The 15,198-nt window shown below is 30.4% G+C and overlaps 1 protein-coding gene and 1 pseudogene across 2 annotated transcripts; both read left to right on the top strand.

The window, feature by feature from the left end:
- The first annotated feature begins 4,198 nt into the window (after window positions 1-4,198).
- Window positions 4,199-9,565, top strand: LOC107904206 (uncharacterized). Of its 2 annotated transcripts, none has more exons than XM_016830494.2 (2): window positions 4,199-4,692; window positions 9,278-9,565. In XM_016830494.2, exons 1-2 carry the CDS (start codon window positions 4,414-4,416, stop codon window positions 9,413-9,415), a joined length of 417 nt encoding a protein of 138 aa, XP_016685983.1. In that variant the 5' UTR covers window positions 4,199-4,413; the 3' UTR covers window positions 9,416-9,565. The 2 variants fall into 2 exon arrangements, with proteins under 2 accessions (XP_016685983.1, XP_016685984.2); XM_016830495.2 differs by lacking the exon at window positions 4,199-4,692 and adding an exon at window positions 5,003-6,161.
- Window positions 9,566-11,891: 2,326 nt separating this feature from the next.
- On the top strand, window positions 11,892-14,380 carry LOC107902466 (heparanase-like protein 2; annotated as a pseudogene).
- Window positions 14,381-15,198: the final 818 nt, after the last annotated feature.

Genomic DNA, 15,198 nt, shown 5'->3' with positions numbered 1-15,198 from the left:
TGGCTCAGTTTAAAATCCCCGAGGTCTTGATACCTCATTTCGATTCTAATTATTTTAATATTTATTTCTAGTGCACTATTCACTATTTCAAAAATTTTCCTAACTTCATATTTAACTTATACTTACTAAATTAATAATATTTTCTACCCATTTGTCGAATTTAGTGATCTCGAATCACCGTTCCGACACCTCTGAAAATTCAAGCCATTACATTTTTTTTTTCGTCGGATTTGTGGTCCCGAAACCACTGTTCCGACTAAGCCTAAAATCGGGCTATTACATTAAAATAGTAAAATTACATTTTTACTATTGTAAAAATATACAATTTAATTTTGACCCCTAATTTATTTTTTTGATTTCGTCCTAGCATGGCATTTAATCTTAAATTATTGTTATTATCATAAAATATATTATTAATATTAAAATTTGTTGATTAAAAAAATTGGAATAAAACTATATTGCTTTACATTAGTTCTATCACTATCGATGTTTGTTATATTCATTATTGCTCTACATTACTCAACGTTTGCTATGCTCTTTTTTTACTAATATTTTTTACTTTTATATTATATAATATATTATAATTTATTCATGAACATAATTTTAGTATGTTCATGAGATATATATATAAAGTATATATGATATTCATTTATATAATTTTGGTATAAACAAATAGGTATAATTCTTAACTTCATCCCTTAACTTTCTAAGTTAATTTCTTTACTTTAATTTGTTAAAATTTGATCATCATACTTTACTAAAATTGACAAGTTAGTCCAATTGGTATTGCTATTGAACCTTACTATTAAATTGTTTATCTGAGAATAAACAGCTCAACAATTTATATTAAAGGTGCTCATGGGTTGAGTCGGGTCAAGTTCAAGCTAAGCTTATATATGATATTAATATACTTTATGCTTGTCTAAGCTAGAGATGTCCATGGGCCCAGCCCTAACAAAATTCTAGGCTTGATTGGTAGGCTTGGGCCTAGCTTGGCCTGAAAAATGGGCTTAAATTTTTGCCCAAGCTCAGCCCGAATAAAAATGCTAAAACCCAAGCTCAACCTACCCTATTAAAATTTTTTATTTTATTTTTATATAAAAAATTTTAAATGTTTGTAAAGTCTCTTTTTGTTCATTATACAACATGTACCTAGGTGGAGTCAATTTTGGTATAAAATGTGAACTTGTGAATATTCAATGTCTGAAATGGTTACTCGAGGATGTCAACTAGTTTGAATTCTTGTACTAGAGATTGATATTTAATGGAATTCCTTAAAATGTTGCCCTATTAGTAATCTATATATATGAATGAATATGTTAATGCGGTAAAGTTAAGGATTGTAATAAGTGTAACATTTTGGCATGTATTTTATGAATCCTATTGCATGAATGATAAGATGAGTTAGAAATGTAGAGTGAGAATGGTATGATCGAGTTGGAATGGTGTGCAATTGATGTAAACTTGTTTTTAGGTGGAGCTTATTGGTTTCAAAATGGTACAATTTAGAAATAGTATGTCACGTTGTGACATCGAGCGCTTGTCATTGCGAGGAAACCAAGTTGCCATGCAACAACACGACGTGGAGTATTGATCGTTGCGACGAGACCTAGTCAATATGTTGCGTCGTGACGAGGAACCCCCTTACGTTGCGACGTCAATTTGATGTTCTAAATTCTTTACAATTTGGTCTCAATTCAACCTCGGGTTTGCAATAGAACTTTCATAAGCTCGTATAAAACTCGAAAATGAATGTTTATCGTATCATATGCATGTAATACTTGAAATGACTTATTTAATGGTACAAAACGAATGTCGTTAGATCGCAGTTGCTCCGACAACGAATGTAACACTTTATAACTTAGATCCGACGATCAGGACAAGTATCAGGATGTTACACGAGACCTATTCAAGGCCCAAGACGATAGCCCAAATAGAGAAACAATTTAATTATAATTGTACATGGAACGAGTAGCAAAAAAAAACCATAACAATGAATTTTTAAGAATATTTTTGAAATTTTTTATTTTTCTATGATTAAAATGACAGCTCAACTGGTTGAACAGCAAAAAGATGATTTGACCAATTTTTTTTTTTTTACAACTTTGCATATTATCGACTATGTGTGCATACGATCATTAGTAAAAAAGATAAGAAGAACTAACACTCCTTTGATTCCAAGTTTCAAACATAAAATAGAACATTTAGTTACCATAATTTTGTTAATGGTCTTGTTAATGATTTGTTAATTAGATTTATTTGTATTTTAATTGTTAATGTTGAGTAAGATTATTAACTTGTGAATTCCATATTTGATATGACTATTCAGAATTTAGTTTTAGGTCACTTAAGTTTTTCCTTCTATAGTTTAATTATGAATTCCATCCCTTCATTTTATGATACTTTAATTGGTTAGAATTTGATAATCGTATTTTATGATAACCAATTTAACCTAGTTGTTGATAAATATATGAACTTATGTTTTTTTTTACAAAATTATATTATTAGGAGGTGATTTCTAAGATTCATCGGTGTTCCATATTGGAGGCTGAGGCTAATACCTCTCCCCGTGGGATTGGATAGAGGAGCATCTAATTCAGGGTGATAGGTCCGTTGATCCCTCTCGTGCCAGCAACATGGGTTCCATCCAAAAGGTCTGGTGGGATGGATGGATTAGTTACACTTTTTCTGCTTACTCGTCCCCTGCTTATAACGGGGTTGAATCTTGTCTCATTCTCTCCTCCCGGATGTCATTACCCTTCCAGGTTGAGTCGAGAAGTGAAATGAAATGGCACCAGCTCAGTGTCTCCTCAAAATCCCAATATAGGACCATTCTTCCCTCTTCTCCTTCAAAAGACCCAAAACAGCAGCAACCGTAGACGAACAAGTCAATTGAATAAGCACAACTGGAAACAATCAGTCTTACTTGCTCCATTAGTACGTCTAGTTCCTATGGAACTCGTCTAATGCTTTTAGTCAACGTATTCTTTTTATATTTTTATACACAACCCATAATTTTAAACCTTCTAATTTTATCATTTAAACTGATTTAATTTTTATATCACTTTAAATAATATATTTCTACAGATTTTTTTCACTCACGTGTCATGCGTGTGTTGTAAATTTGTAATCTACTACTACTACTAATAACAATATCTTTAATAAAAGAATTAGCTGCTTAAGTCTCTATTTGACCCTAAGAAATACCATTTTTTTTAATTTTGATATTTAAACTTTTTATTTTATCTTAATTTACTATTTAAACTATCCTTTCATTAAAGATTTTGGCCCAAAAATTTAATGATGTTAAAAAAAAAAAAGTGGCACATCTTATCTATTAAAACGTGTTAGATGTCTGTCTCTTTTATATCAATAATGATATGAATCATTCGCCGATCATTGACCAATACTGATAGATTATAATATGATACATGTAAAACAATTTTAGATGATGCATTATCATTGATTGAAATTATCACTTTTAATTTAAAAATTTTAAAAAATTAGATTAACAAAGTAATATTTTAAATAAAATGATCTAACCATCAAAATAAAAAATTTGTAGTTCATACACATAACGATGATAATCTCATTACTATAAATAAGTTTCGGAAAAAATAAAAAGAAAACTTTCTTTCTAATTCAATTTAGGTTAAAATTTTCTATTAATCTTTATAATTTATGAAAGTTGTGGATATAATTTTTATACTTTAATTTAATTAAATTTAGTCTTTATATTTTTCGAGTTGATCAATTTTAGTTCATGTACTTTTCGAATTTTGAAATTTTAATTTTGTCTTTAAACATAAGCAGTTAAATCCGTTTGATTAAATTCAATTAAAGGTCTTATAATTATAGATTTAGTTTATATTCTCTAACTAAATCATTTTAAGTCCCTATACTCTTCAAATATTTAAATTTCAATCTTGACCTGAATGATTACCATTTATCCATTAATTAGATTTTTATTGAATAATATGTCGAAATAATAAGTTGATATGACATTACATTTATGATAATATGTTTGTCACATCAAATTTTGAAAATGGAAAAATTTAATGAATTTAACCACTATGGAATTTTAAAATTTGAAAAATACATAAATTAAAAAATACGAAATCATTCATGTAAAATATAGGGACTAATAACAGAATTTTACCTTTTGTTTACCAATTCTGTTTCATACCTGAACCGCACAGACAACCAAATCAAAATCCCTCCCAACCGTCAATCCAGTACTATATTTTTTATTTCATTCCATGTGCTACACTCAAAAAGAGGCTCGAAATTTTCTAGACTCTTTGCCTGGTATCTTCAAGAAGCTTAAAACCCTTTGCAAAAAGCTCCAAAATTCACCGCTATATAGCTACCTTTCACCTCCGAACGCATTGCTTTTCTTTCCTCTTCAAAAATATGGCCAGAAACCTTGAAATCCAGATCGAAGATAAGAACTCAAAATTCCCTAAGAACTTGTGGCTATTGTTACCCAAACTTCCCTTCAACAGAAAACGCAGTGTTGAAGTTGTGATTGAAAAGAAACCCAACGGAAAACAGTTGAGCGACGAGAAGAAAATGATTAATAAGCCAGCTGATGAGGTGAAGTTTTCGGAGCCTCGGCCGGCTGTTCCACCGCCTTTGACGCTTGAGGCGGACCAGACAGGAAGGACTTCCAATCGTGTAATTCTCTGGCAGGTCAGTTGTCTTTTTTTTTTTTTTTTGTTTAATGACGAAGCCTTTATTCTGCATTTTCCGATGATTTTAGAGCAAGGATTGTGCGAAATGAGTTGGAATTTAAACCTATCGTATTTATTGTGATCATCAACGTATTGGTTGATACTTGTCATTTGATGTATTTATTTAACCAAAAGGATGATTATCCTCTTCATTAAAGACAGCATAAGTTAAAATATTTAGATTATAATTATTTAATAAATATCTCCCTAATTAATCTCGTTTGTTTAATAAAACCTATGACCAAAAATAATAAATAAAACCTAGGATTTTGAGATCTTAAATGCGTAAATGTGAGTTTAGATTTTATTTTTGTTTAACTTATTCTCCAATTGTGCTTTATAATAATATTGATTTTGGTTGTATTTATTTGGTTTGTTTAAATTATAATTGTGATCTACAACTCTTTACTACTATTGTATAAAACTATTCTAAAGAATATTTTTTTTTATTTTTAACTTAGCTTTTTCTATGTTGTTATTTTTAATTTTTTTATGCATCATCAATTCTTTTATATTATTTAGTATTAAATTAAAATACATTATATTTTAGTTATTAACTACATACCATCTTGTTCGATAATAAAAAAGTTTTAATAAAACAGTAAAAACTGTTGAATGGGATAAATAAGTAAATAATTCAAATAAAATAATCAAATTATTATATTTATATTTTATATAAAATTATTTAAATTTTTTTGAAAGAAAATTATTTAAAATTTTAAATTACATAAAATATTAGATTGATAAGATTAAAATTATAAATTAACTGAGTTTTAAAATAAAAAATTATTATCAAAAAATATAATTATATTAAATAATTAATTTTGACAAATTTATCAAATAACTTTATAATATAAATTTATTTAATTTTTACCACTTAATCAAACAACATCATAGCAAATATTTGTGGAAGTGAAATACTGTAAAGGTGTTGACCAATATATATTAAAGATAAAAAAAAATTGGTTGAAAATTCTTTTTAAATCAAATTCATTAAAATTTAAAAAGTCTAAAATATTTTGTACCAAAATAAAAAATTCAAAAAGAGCACGCAATAGGCACGTGACCTCTCCGTGCTCTCCGCCGATACAATTAATAAATGAAAACCTTGATGTATGGATTCTGGAGTCAGAAACAAGTCCAAGTTAAGCAATGGCAGACGCAAATAACAAAGAAGCTCAGAGCAAAAGTAAAAATCCTTTAGAACCCAGAAATTTTTTCTCAATGTTACCCAAAGTTGAGTTCAAATTCCCTTCCTTTGACCAACAATCGGAAAAACCAGATGCTTCGGTTGAAAAAGAGGAGCAAATTGAAATTGCGAAACCACCATCTGTTTTCATGGGAAACCGCCGGAAAAATCCTCCGCCGTTGGAATTCGAGGCGGAGGAGTGCCTTGGGAGAACTTCTAATCCTATAGTTCTCTGGCAGGTATACTGTCTTTTTTGTATAATTTCTGTTTTTGGGTGTTTTAGGTAACGAAAAATGTAGTTAAAAGAAACAAACATTTGCAGATGTTGTCAAATGTCAGAATTAATTGAGTTGTTTATTATTATTATTGGTTCTGTTATGTTGTATGATTATTCCATGAAATGCCTGTGAACCAGACTTTTCCATCTCATTGTAATTATAGTTTCATTGGAAAAGAGTCGTTTCAAAGAGTGTGGTAGTGATTTATATGCCAATCTTTGTTGGGAATAGAAAGTAAACATAATAGGGTAAATGGAAATTTTGAAGTATTTTCCAGTGCTTAAAATCTGAAGCCATAAGTTTTTATTTAATAATTTGGTTGACATTATTATTTCTTTTTGTAATCACAAAAAGAGTAAATTTATGATTGCATTCAGGAGTATATTGCCGATGATAGATTCTGAAATTTTAAGAATGTCGACTGTGGAATAAGATGAAAGCAATGGAGGGTCAGAGCTGTAGTCTCTAGAACCTTTGAAGTTTAATAGTGTATCCTAGAAAGAGCATATATCTATGATCTTCTTTTAATATATTATTCAGTGTTGTGAAGAGCACAAGATGCACTTTAGGTGCAAGAACTCTTTTATATTGCTTTAAGCGCAAGGCACTAAATAGGCACTTGCCTGAGTAGAGTACCGTCAGTACGAGTATCTGCATATTTTTTTACACATCTGTGCATATAAATAAAATTAGCTTAAGATAAACGATTGTAATAATGAACCCTGAAGAGTGTTTCAATTTACCCTACAAAACATTTAAAGTTCTGTCTTTTTTGTGGTACTCTGGCAACTTTACGTTTGGGTTTTTGAGTGATAGTGGAAGAGTTGATAGGTAAGTCACCCTTACTGCCACTCTACAGAACCGTACATGAGGCTCTCATTCAATTCTTTCGAAGTCATTGGGTCTTTTTCCTCGTTCAAGAATCTTCTCCCCTCTTCCACTCTGTCCCAACGAGTAACTAGGACAAATTCAGTCTCTTTGTCATGTTCCAACTGAACACTTTCCATTTTTTATCATGATTTTCTTTAAGTTTCATGTCTATAGCTGAATACTCAAATATTGAGAAGTGAAGAGTTTGACATAATCCCCTTTCTTACTAATAAAGGTACAAATAATGAGAAGAAAATTAAAGAAATAAAAGAGAATTATGATTAGAGTGTTTTCTGTCTTTCTTTTGTCTTTTATGCCTATCGCATTACCAAAAAACCTGCCTAGGCACACAGTCTGCGTTTGATCAAATGCGCCTCATTGGAAAAAAATTTGTTTGGTGCTAAGAAGCAATGCTAAGCGCACACCATCGCAAATATAATATTTGAAGACATTTTTTTGGATCTGTGAAGATGTGCACCTAGGTGCTTTTTAACTGCTGTCTTTGTGTGTGGCAACAAAAACGTTGTTAATCATTTTGGGTGAGCCACATTTGATCAAGTACACATTTGGTGCACCTAGGCATGCTCTTTTCTATGTTGGTAGATGCAGAAAACATCTGCCTGATTGAACCTCTCATTAATTTCATTAGCTTTTAGTTTTTCTAGTAGTGTAAAATAAAAATATTGATTTCTCTACTTCTCAATGTTGTCCTTTAACAATAGACGTGGGAGCACGAGGAAATCATGCATATTGGCCAATAAAATTCCAACGAGATGTGTTTTGCATGCTTTGTAGGGTAAAATGGACAGCTATTCAGCGTTTATTATCATAATTATATATCTTATGCTTATTATATATACTGACACGCATAGAAAAATTACACACATACGGCTTACTTCACTTAGGCAAGTGCTACCTTGTGCCTAGGTAATGTAAGGGTTCTAGTACTAGAGTGTGCCCTACGTCCTTGACTGTGATGATTCAATCTAAACTGCCTAGGCTCTTCATCGGTTGCTACACTGTTCCTCATCTCTGGGTTCTTAGGTATTTTATTTCCTTGGAGGTGTCAAGATGTATATGATATTCAACCTTAGTTGTTTCTATTGGGAGCTAAGATCCAATTATGAGGGATTCTAACTATTTCTACATTTCTATAACATTTCCCTGTTTCTTTTTTACCTGTGCTATGGTTGTTTCTTGATGTACATTTTGTCTAATATTGTTAGTTTCTATGTTAATTGGAGTCAAGTGTAAGTTTTGGGTATGTGTATGTGTATGTGCCACAGATGGATATGTTTGATTTTTCTTTAGTTTTTTCATGTATTTGGAGGGTTCTCGGAATGTCATATCCCCATATGAATGTCTAGATATGCGTTTGGTATAAGTGTCACACGAGTGGACTTTAGTATTTCGAGAAAAATAAGATCCAGAATAGATTAGTAAAATCCTAAGTTGCAGTTATGGTTTTCTTTACCTTTTACCATAATTTTATAGGTTTGCATATTGATGTTGATCTTCCTTTTCTGTTTAGCAATCTTGGCTTTATCTTGAGGTAGCGATTATATTTCTGAAATTGATCTCCAATCTTTTATTTATTTATTTATAAATGCTTTTTGGTCTTTCTTTTTTCACACCCTTTTGTGCATTGTTTTTATTTTCTTCTCTTCCACCTTTCTTTCATCATTTTCCAGAATTCTTTGCTATTATTACAAACCAAAAACTGCATAAATAAATTGTTTGGCTGAAATTTGTGACTTCGATAGTTTATTTCATGCTATTTGAACCCTAAATGAATAGGCCTGTATTGATTCTGTACAAATGTTTCCATAGTCTATGTTACATTGACTCGGATGTTTGATGCAAGTTTGCTCAATTTTTATAATGTTCCTTTCATGTATTCGGAGGTTTCGGAACAATGCATTTCAAACTACCATAATAGTTGGGTGGCTCCTTCATTGATTCATCGGAGGAATCCTCCCCACGATCCCATATTTTGAAACTGCAAGTTATGTAGATTTTGTCCATTCGGGTTTAGGCAAATCCCCAACTGTTCCTTCTGACGTTCGTGTTGGCGATGCTTCATTTATTTACATAAATTGCTGTGAATGTTGTATGTTAGGCTTGAAAACATTGTTTTATCATTCATTCTTAACACCATTTTACTTCAATTGGTGTTCCTCTAATCAAATCAGTTGGTTTACCATCAGGTATATGCCATTGGTGGTTTCTTTTTACTGAAATGGATTTGGGCAAGATGGAACGAGAGGAAAGAGATGGGATCCAAGAAGGAAGCGTCGGACGATGACGAACAGCCACCTGCTGTGGATGACTCCCAATATGTGTGATTCTCTTTCGATTTTTGTTTTACTAAACCAAGACCTTATCGTTTTTTCTGTACCTATGTTTGCTTCGTTGTTGCTTGTTGTAGTTGGAAAAAAAAAATACAATTTCATGATTTTGTGTGAAAGAAAAGGAAAAGAAAAGTTTGAATCCAACGAATGAGTTACAAAATAATACAATCATCAGATTAAACTCCTTATTTTGCATGGCTGGGATTGCTTGCATGGATGTTAGGCGCATACATCATTTTGCATTCAGTATATGTCATATTCATCTAGTTACTTCTGTGATTGGGTTTTTTAATTACCTCATATTTATTCTGTAAAAGAAGTAAAAAATATAAATGTTAAATGGTTATTTTAAAAATATCAAAATTTTAAGAATAAAGGTGTTTTTTTTTTCAAAAATTGGATTTTTAGTTTTTCATAACTTGTGACATGTCTCACTTTATTTTTCCTTTTTTCACTGTAACAAGCCATTTCTTTTGTTTGTTTATATGTTACTTTCTTAGCCTATTTGTGCTATATGTATGCTTTAAGGGTTATTCGGATATATATTTATACAAAAAGAAAAGTTCATAATTAATAATTACATATCTATTTATTTAATTCTTTTATTTGATATAAATTTTAAAACTAATGCGAGTCTTTTGCACCCAGAATGCGGAAGAAAATAAAAATAAATTAAAAAGGTGGATATGAAGTAAAAATAATAACTAATGATCATCTTTGAAAAATGATTATTGATAAAAAAAGAAAAAGTAATATTTTCAGCTATTTAATAATAATTACAAAATTATTATAGAAATTTTAGTTTTTCGTCTCTTTCTAATTGAATTATCGTCTAATTAATTTATTAAGAATTTTTATAAGTAACACTAATAATATAAATGAAAAGAAATATACCAAAATTCTAAGAAAGATGATGCAAAGTTTGCTGAAACGGCAAAACTGAAGTTTTGAGCATCTTGATGTTAAAGTCCCACATTTTTTATATACTCTAAGTTTACATTGTTCTTTATTTTGTATAAACATATATATATATATAAAACGTTCCACTCATAATATTTACTTTTTTAAATAGAATAAAAATTTTAATCATTTTTTAACTGAGTTGATGTTCGACTGACTCGTGATATAAACTTAATTAAACATAAAACAACATTTTAATCATTCTCTAACTGAATCGGTGTCTGACTAACTTGTGGTATCTGATTAGTTAAGCATTTTAATTTTGTAAAGATAATAAGATAAAAGATATAGATGCAAACTAGTTCTTTTTTCTATGTGATGTACTAGTTGATGTATCTATTAACGTAAATACATTTTACTTATTTGTTTAAATTTTTATACAAATTTTGCAACAATTCATAAATATTATAGTTGTGAAAAAACAAGAACTAAAACAAAGAAAAAAGTTAATATTTAAAATATACTTGAATTAACTAATAATTCGCAACAAAGTGATCAAAATTATATAGGGTAAATTACACTGACCATCCTTGAACTTTGATTTGAATAACATTTCAGTCACCCACATATCACATCTTACAAAACTATCACTAATGTTATCGGGTTGTTATAAAATGGTTACCCAACCGTTAATTGCCATTAATGGACTAACGTTTACCCGACATGGCACATCCGTTTTTACCAGGTACACCAACTGTCCTTAAATTTTGATTAAAATAATGTTTAGGTCACTCAACTTTCATGTCAAATATGCCACTATTGAACAAAATTGATGTGCTACGTCAAGTCCATTAATGATACATAATGGTTGGATAAACATTTTATAACAATCAGATAACACTGGTGATAGCTTTGTAAGATGTGAAAGTTGAGTGACAGAAACATTATTTAAACTAAAGTTTAGGGTGATTGGTGCAATTTACCCTAAACACTTTGGATCACTTTGTCGGAAATTATTAATTAATATATGGATTGACTGCTGCAAGCCGAAACACTATGGTGGATTGGGGTTGCGACAGTTGAGGTTATGAAGAATAAGTATAATTTTGGAGAAGGTTGTCCTGTTAGCATGAATGGAAGCCAATGGTGTTTGGTTTGATGGTCCATCTCCAAAATCTGGAATGATGTTGGCTGGTAATGTTCTTTTTTGGACAGAATAAAAAAGAGGCAAAAGAATCCAGGCAAGGATTTTAACATGCCGACGTGGGTTTATTTTCCCTAATCAATTTTAACTTTTTCTCATCTATAAAATCCTAACTCAAACTCTATCCTATTTGGACAGTTTTAATTAAAATAAAACACAAACCCAACTAAAAAACTTAATCAAACTACTTTCATCGTAATCAGATTATTGATATTATTTATTGCTTTCGAGTGTTATAATACAAATAATTCTTTTAATTGTTTCAATTTAATCTTAACTCTAACCCATTTGAGTTCTCTTCCAAGTGTATTATTGATCTATAAATAGCCAATTGATTCAATATTTTTTTTTATCATATCAATTTATTCTAGTTTTGTTTGTTATTTCCAATGATGAATTTCAGAAGTATAATGTTTTTTGTTGTGCTTTTGTCATGTCTTTTGGTCTCAAAAGCTGAAAAAGTTGAAGTTGTGGTTGTAGGAGCAACTTCCATTGCTCAAACTGATGAAGATTTTATTTGTGTTACCCTTGATTGGTGGCCTACGAACAAGTGTGATTACGATCAATGCCCGTGGGGTCAAGCTGGACTTTTTAATTTGGTAATTTTATTTTATATTTTGAGTATACATTGATTAAAGACGATTTATTTACTTATTATATATTCCATTTGTAGGATTTGAAGAACAAGAATCTTGAAAAGGCTGTAAAAGGCGAGTGTTGGAGTTATTCTAATGAATGTTTTGTTTACTGATTCTTTTTTCCTAATATGAGTAGCTTCTAATATGCTAATTAATGTTGGTGAATAAATTATGGTTTCAGCATTTCATCCTTTGAGAATTAGAGTTGGAGGTTCTTTGCAAGATCAAGTGGTGTACAACGTTCGAAACAATATTGAGAACTGCCAACCATTCCAAAAACAAGATAAGGGCTTCTTATTTGGTTTCTCCATTGGATGTCTTGACATGAAGAGATGGGATGAACTCAATGAGTTTTTCAATCAAACTAGGTATAAGTTTACGACATCTATGTTGTTTTTAAATAATAATTATGATATGAGCTATGTTGTAGAGCCAAAGTTACATTTGGTTTAAATGCTCTTATTGGAAGAAAAGAGTCTGAAACTGAAAAGACTCTTTGGGTTGGTGATTGGTATTCACATAATGTTCGAGATCTCATGAATTATACAATTTCAAAAGGATATAAAATTGACTCTTATGAATTAGGTATTTGATTAATATTAATATTTTATTTTATACATTTTCAAGTTAGTTTATATACTATTGACTTTCATCAAATGCAATTTTTTTTCTTTTTTTCTTTTTAGGAAATGAATTGTGTGGATCAGGAGTTAGTGCTAAGATTGAAGCTAAACAATATGCAAAAGATATGGCAACACTTAAAAATCTTGTAAAAGAGATGTATCCAAATCCTAAAACTCAACCTAAGATTTTAGGCCCGGGAGGTTTCTATGACAAGAAATGGTTTGATACTTTTTTGGATGCTTCAGGACATGATGTTATTGATGGAGTTACACATCATATTTATAATCTTGGACCTGGTATCTATCTATTTATCAATTAAAAAATATATATTTTTTATTAATTTGTGTTGCCATGATTTGTTTAATTTTATTGATGATTAATACAGGTAATAACCCAGATGTGGTTCGTTGTGTCCAAGATCCATTTTTCTTGACTCAAATTGCTCAAACATTTAAAGATGTTTTAAATGCTATTGACAAATTTGCACCATGGTCTGGTGCATGGGTTAGTGAATCGGGTGGAGCTTATAATAGTGGTGGCCAATTAGTGTCGTATACATTTGCTTTTGGCTTTTGGTAAGTGTTTTTTAAATCTTTTATTTGTTGATTGTTTTCAAGGGCCTATTAAAATCTGATGATTAACTTATGACCCCATCAGGTACTTGGACCAATTGGGAATGACATCAGTTTATAACCACAAAGTTTATTGTAGACAGGCTTTGACTGGGGGCAATTATGCTCTTCTTAATACTACCACATTTGTTCCTAATCCGGATTATTACGGGTATCTTTCATATATTTTCCATAGTATTTGTTTTAATTTCATTTCCTTTAATTTTATTTGTTAAAATATCCTTTGCAGTGCGCTTTTGTGGCATAAAGTTATGGGGGAGTAAAGTTCTTTTAGTCACGCATAAGGGTTCTCCACATTTACGTGTATACTCTCATTGTTCCAAAAAGGAGGTAATTTTTATTATTTTGGTTGTCTCAATTAATTTTAATTTAATTTTTCATTTATTAAATTTTTGTTTGGTTGCAGCCTGGGGTTTCTTTCGTTTTCATCAACTTATCGAAAAATACCTCTTTTGAAATTGATCTTTTCCATGATCTAAATTTAAATGGTGGGAGTCTAAATTTTGAATTTAAAGGGCATAAAGAACGAGAAGAGCATCATTTGACTCCAAAAGATGGAAACATCCTAAGCAGTGTTGTATTATTGAACGGAACACCATTAGAACTTTTAGACTCGATGGAGATACCAGAGTTGAAGCCGAAGCTTGTTGATGGTTTGAAACCCATTAACATCGCTGCTCATTCAATTGCATTTGTAACCATAAGAGATTTCAATGCACCTGCATGCTTTTAAGATTTTATTTTTTAGGAGCAAAATTGATTGATTTTACTAATTAGGCGAATTTAAAATTTTTGGGTTTTGAGGAACAAGATTTATTAATTTTGTTCCTTAGGTAAATTAAGGTTATCAGGTTATTTTTTTAATTTTTAATTTGTTCTTTCTTTTTTATTATTATTTTACTATTTGTTTCTTTTTTTTAATTTAACTTATAATTATGTTTAGTAACAATTTCCTTATGCTATTTCGTCCAAGATTTTAAGCCAAAGTTTGGAATGAAGGTTATGAGTATACATATTTACAACATTGTATAGTAATTAATACTGTATTACTACAAATTAATCAATACACGTCAGAAATTACTACATCGTCGGGCACCTGGACAATTGTTTTTGGCTTGTTCTTACATCGTCTTTTTTTTACAACTTTTTTAAAAATTTAATAAATTAACAGCAGAAGAAAACAAACTTTATTCTTAAATAAATAAATAGATAAAGATTGTTTTCGGCTTATTAAACCAGCCTTATCTCAGCTTTTTGTACCAATCTGAGATATTTATTTTAGATTATAATATACATTTCTTGATTGGTTTTGTTAATTTATGGCTAAGTATAGTTTTGGAGAAGGTTGTCCTATTAGCATGAATCGAACCCAATGGTCCTTGGTTTGATGGCCCATCTCCAAAATCTGGAATGATGTTCGCTGGTAAATTGGGAATGGTCGAAATGTTCGTTCTTGGACAGATTCGGTGGAATTGTTGAATTTCGATGCTTGGTCAGTGATATGGTACTGCCAAATGGTAGCTTTTGCTAATAAACTTAATCAAACAACTCTGCTTCATTTAGCCGGGATGATCAATATGTATCGAAAGAGTCTTCAATTGAGAGATTTTCAGTAGTATAGGAAGTTTGTGAGCACTGGGGAGTGAAGGACCAAATATGGGAGGTTATATGGAGGAGCAAATTATCGCATCGAGTGCAATATTTTCTTTGGTTGCTGGGCAAGGATAGACTAATGAGTAGGAAATGTTGCTGCAGACTGTCTGCTTTATGTTTCTTTCC

This window comes from Gossypium hirsutum, chromosome D05, assembly GCF_007990345.1.
Source record: "Gossypium hirsutum isolate 1008001.06 chromosome D05, Gossypium_hirsutum_v2.1, whole genome shotgun sequence".
NCBI classification, from domain to species: domain Eukaryota; kingdom Viridiplantae; phylum Streptophyta; class Magnoliopsida; order Malvales; family Malvaceae; genus Gossypium; species Gossypium hirsutum.
This window is presented reverse-complemented; position numbering and strand designations above follow the sequence as displayed.

What these genes read in the sequence shown, in the direction of transcription:
- LOC107904206 (XM_016830494.2), top strand. Translation starts at nt 4,414, where the DNA reads ATGGCCAGAAACCTTGAAATCCAGATCGAAGATAAGAACTCAAAATTC. An exon ending in ATCGTGTAATTCTCTGGCAG is followed by an intron (nt 4,693 to 9,277) that starts GTCAGTTGTCTT and finishes GTTTACCATCAG; the next exon opens with GTATATGCCATTGGTGGTTT.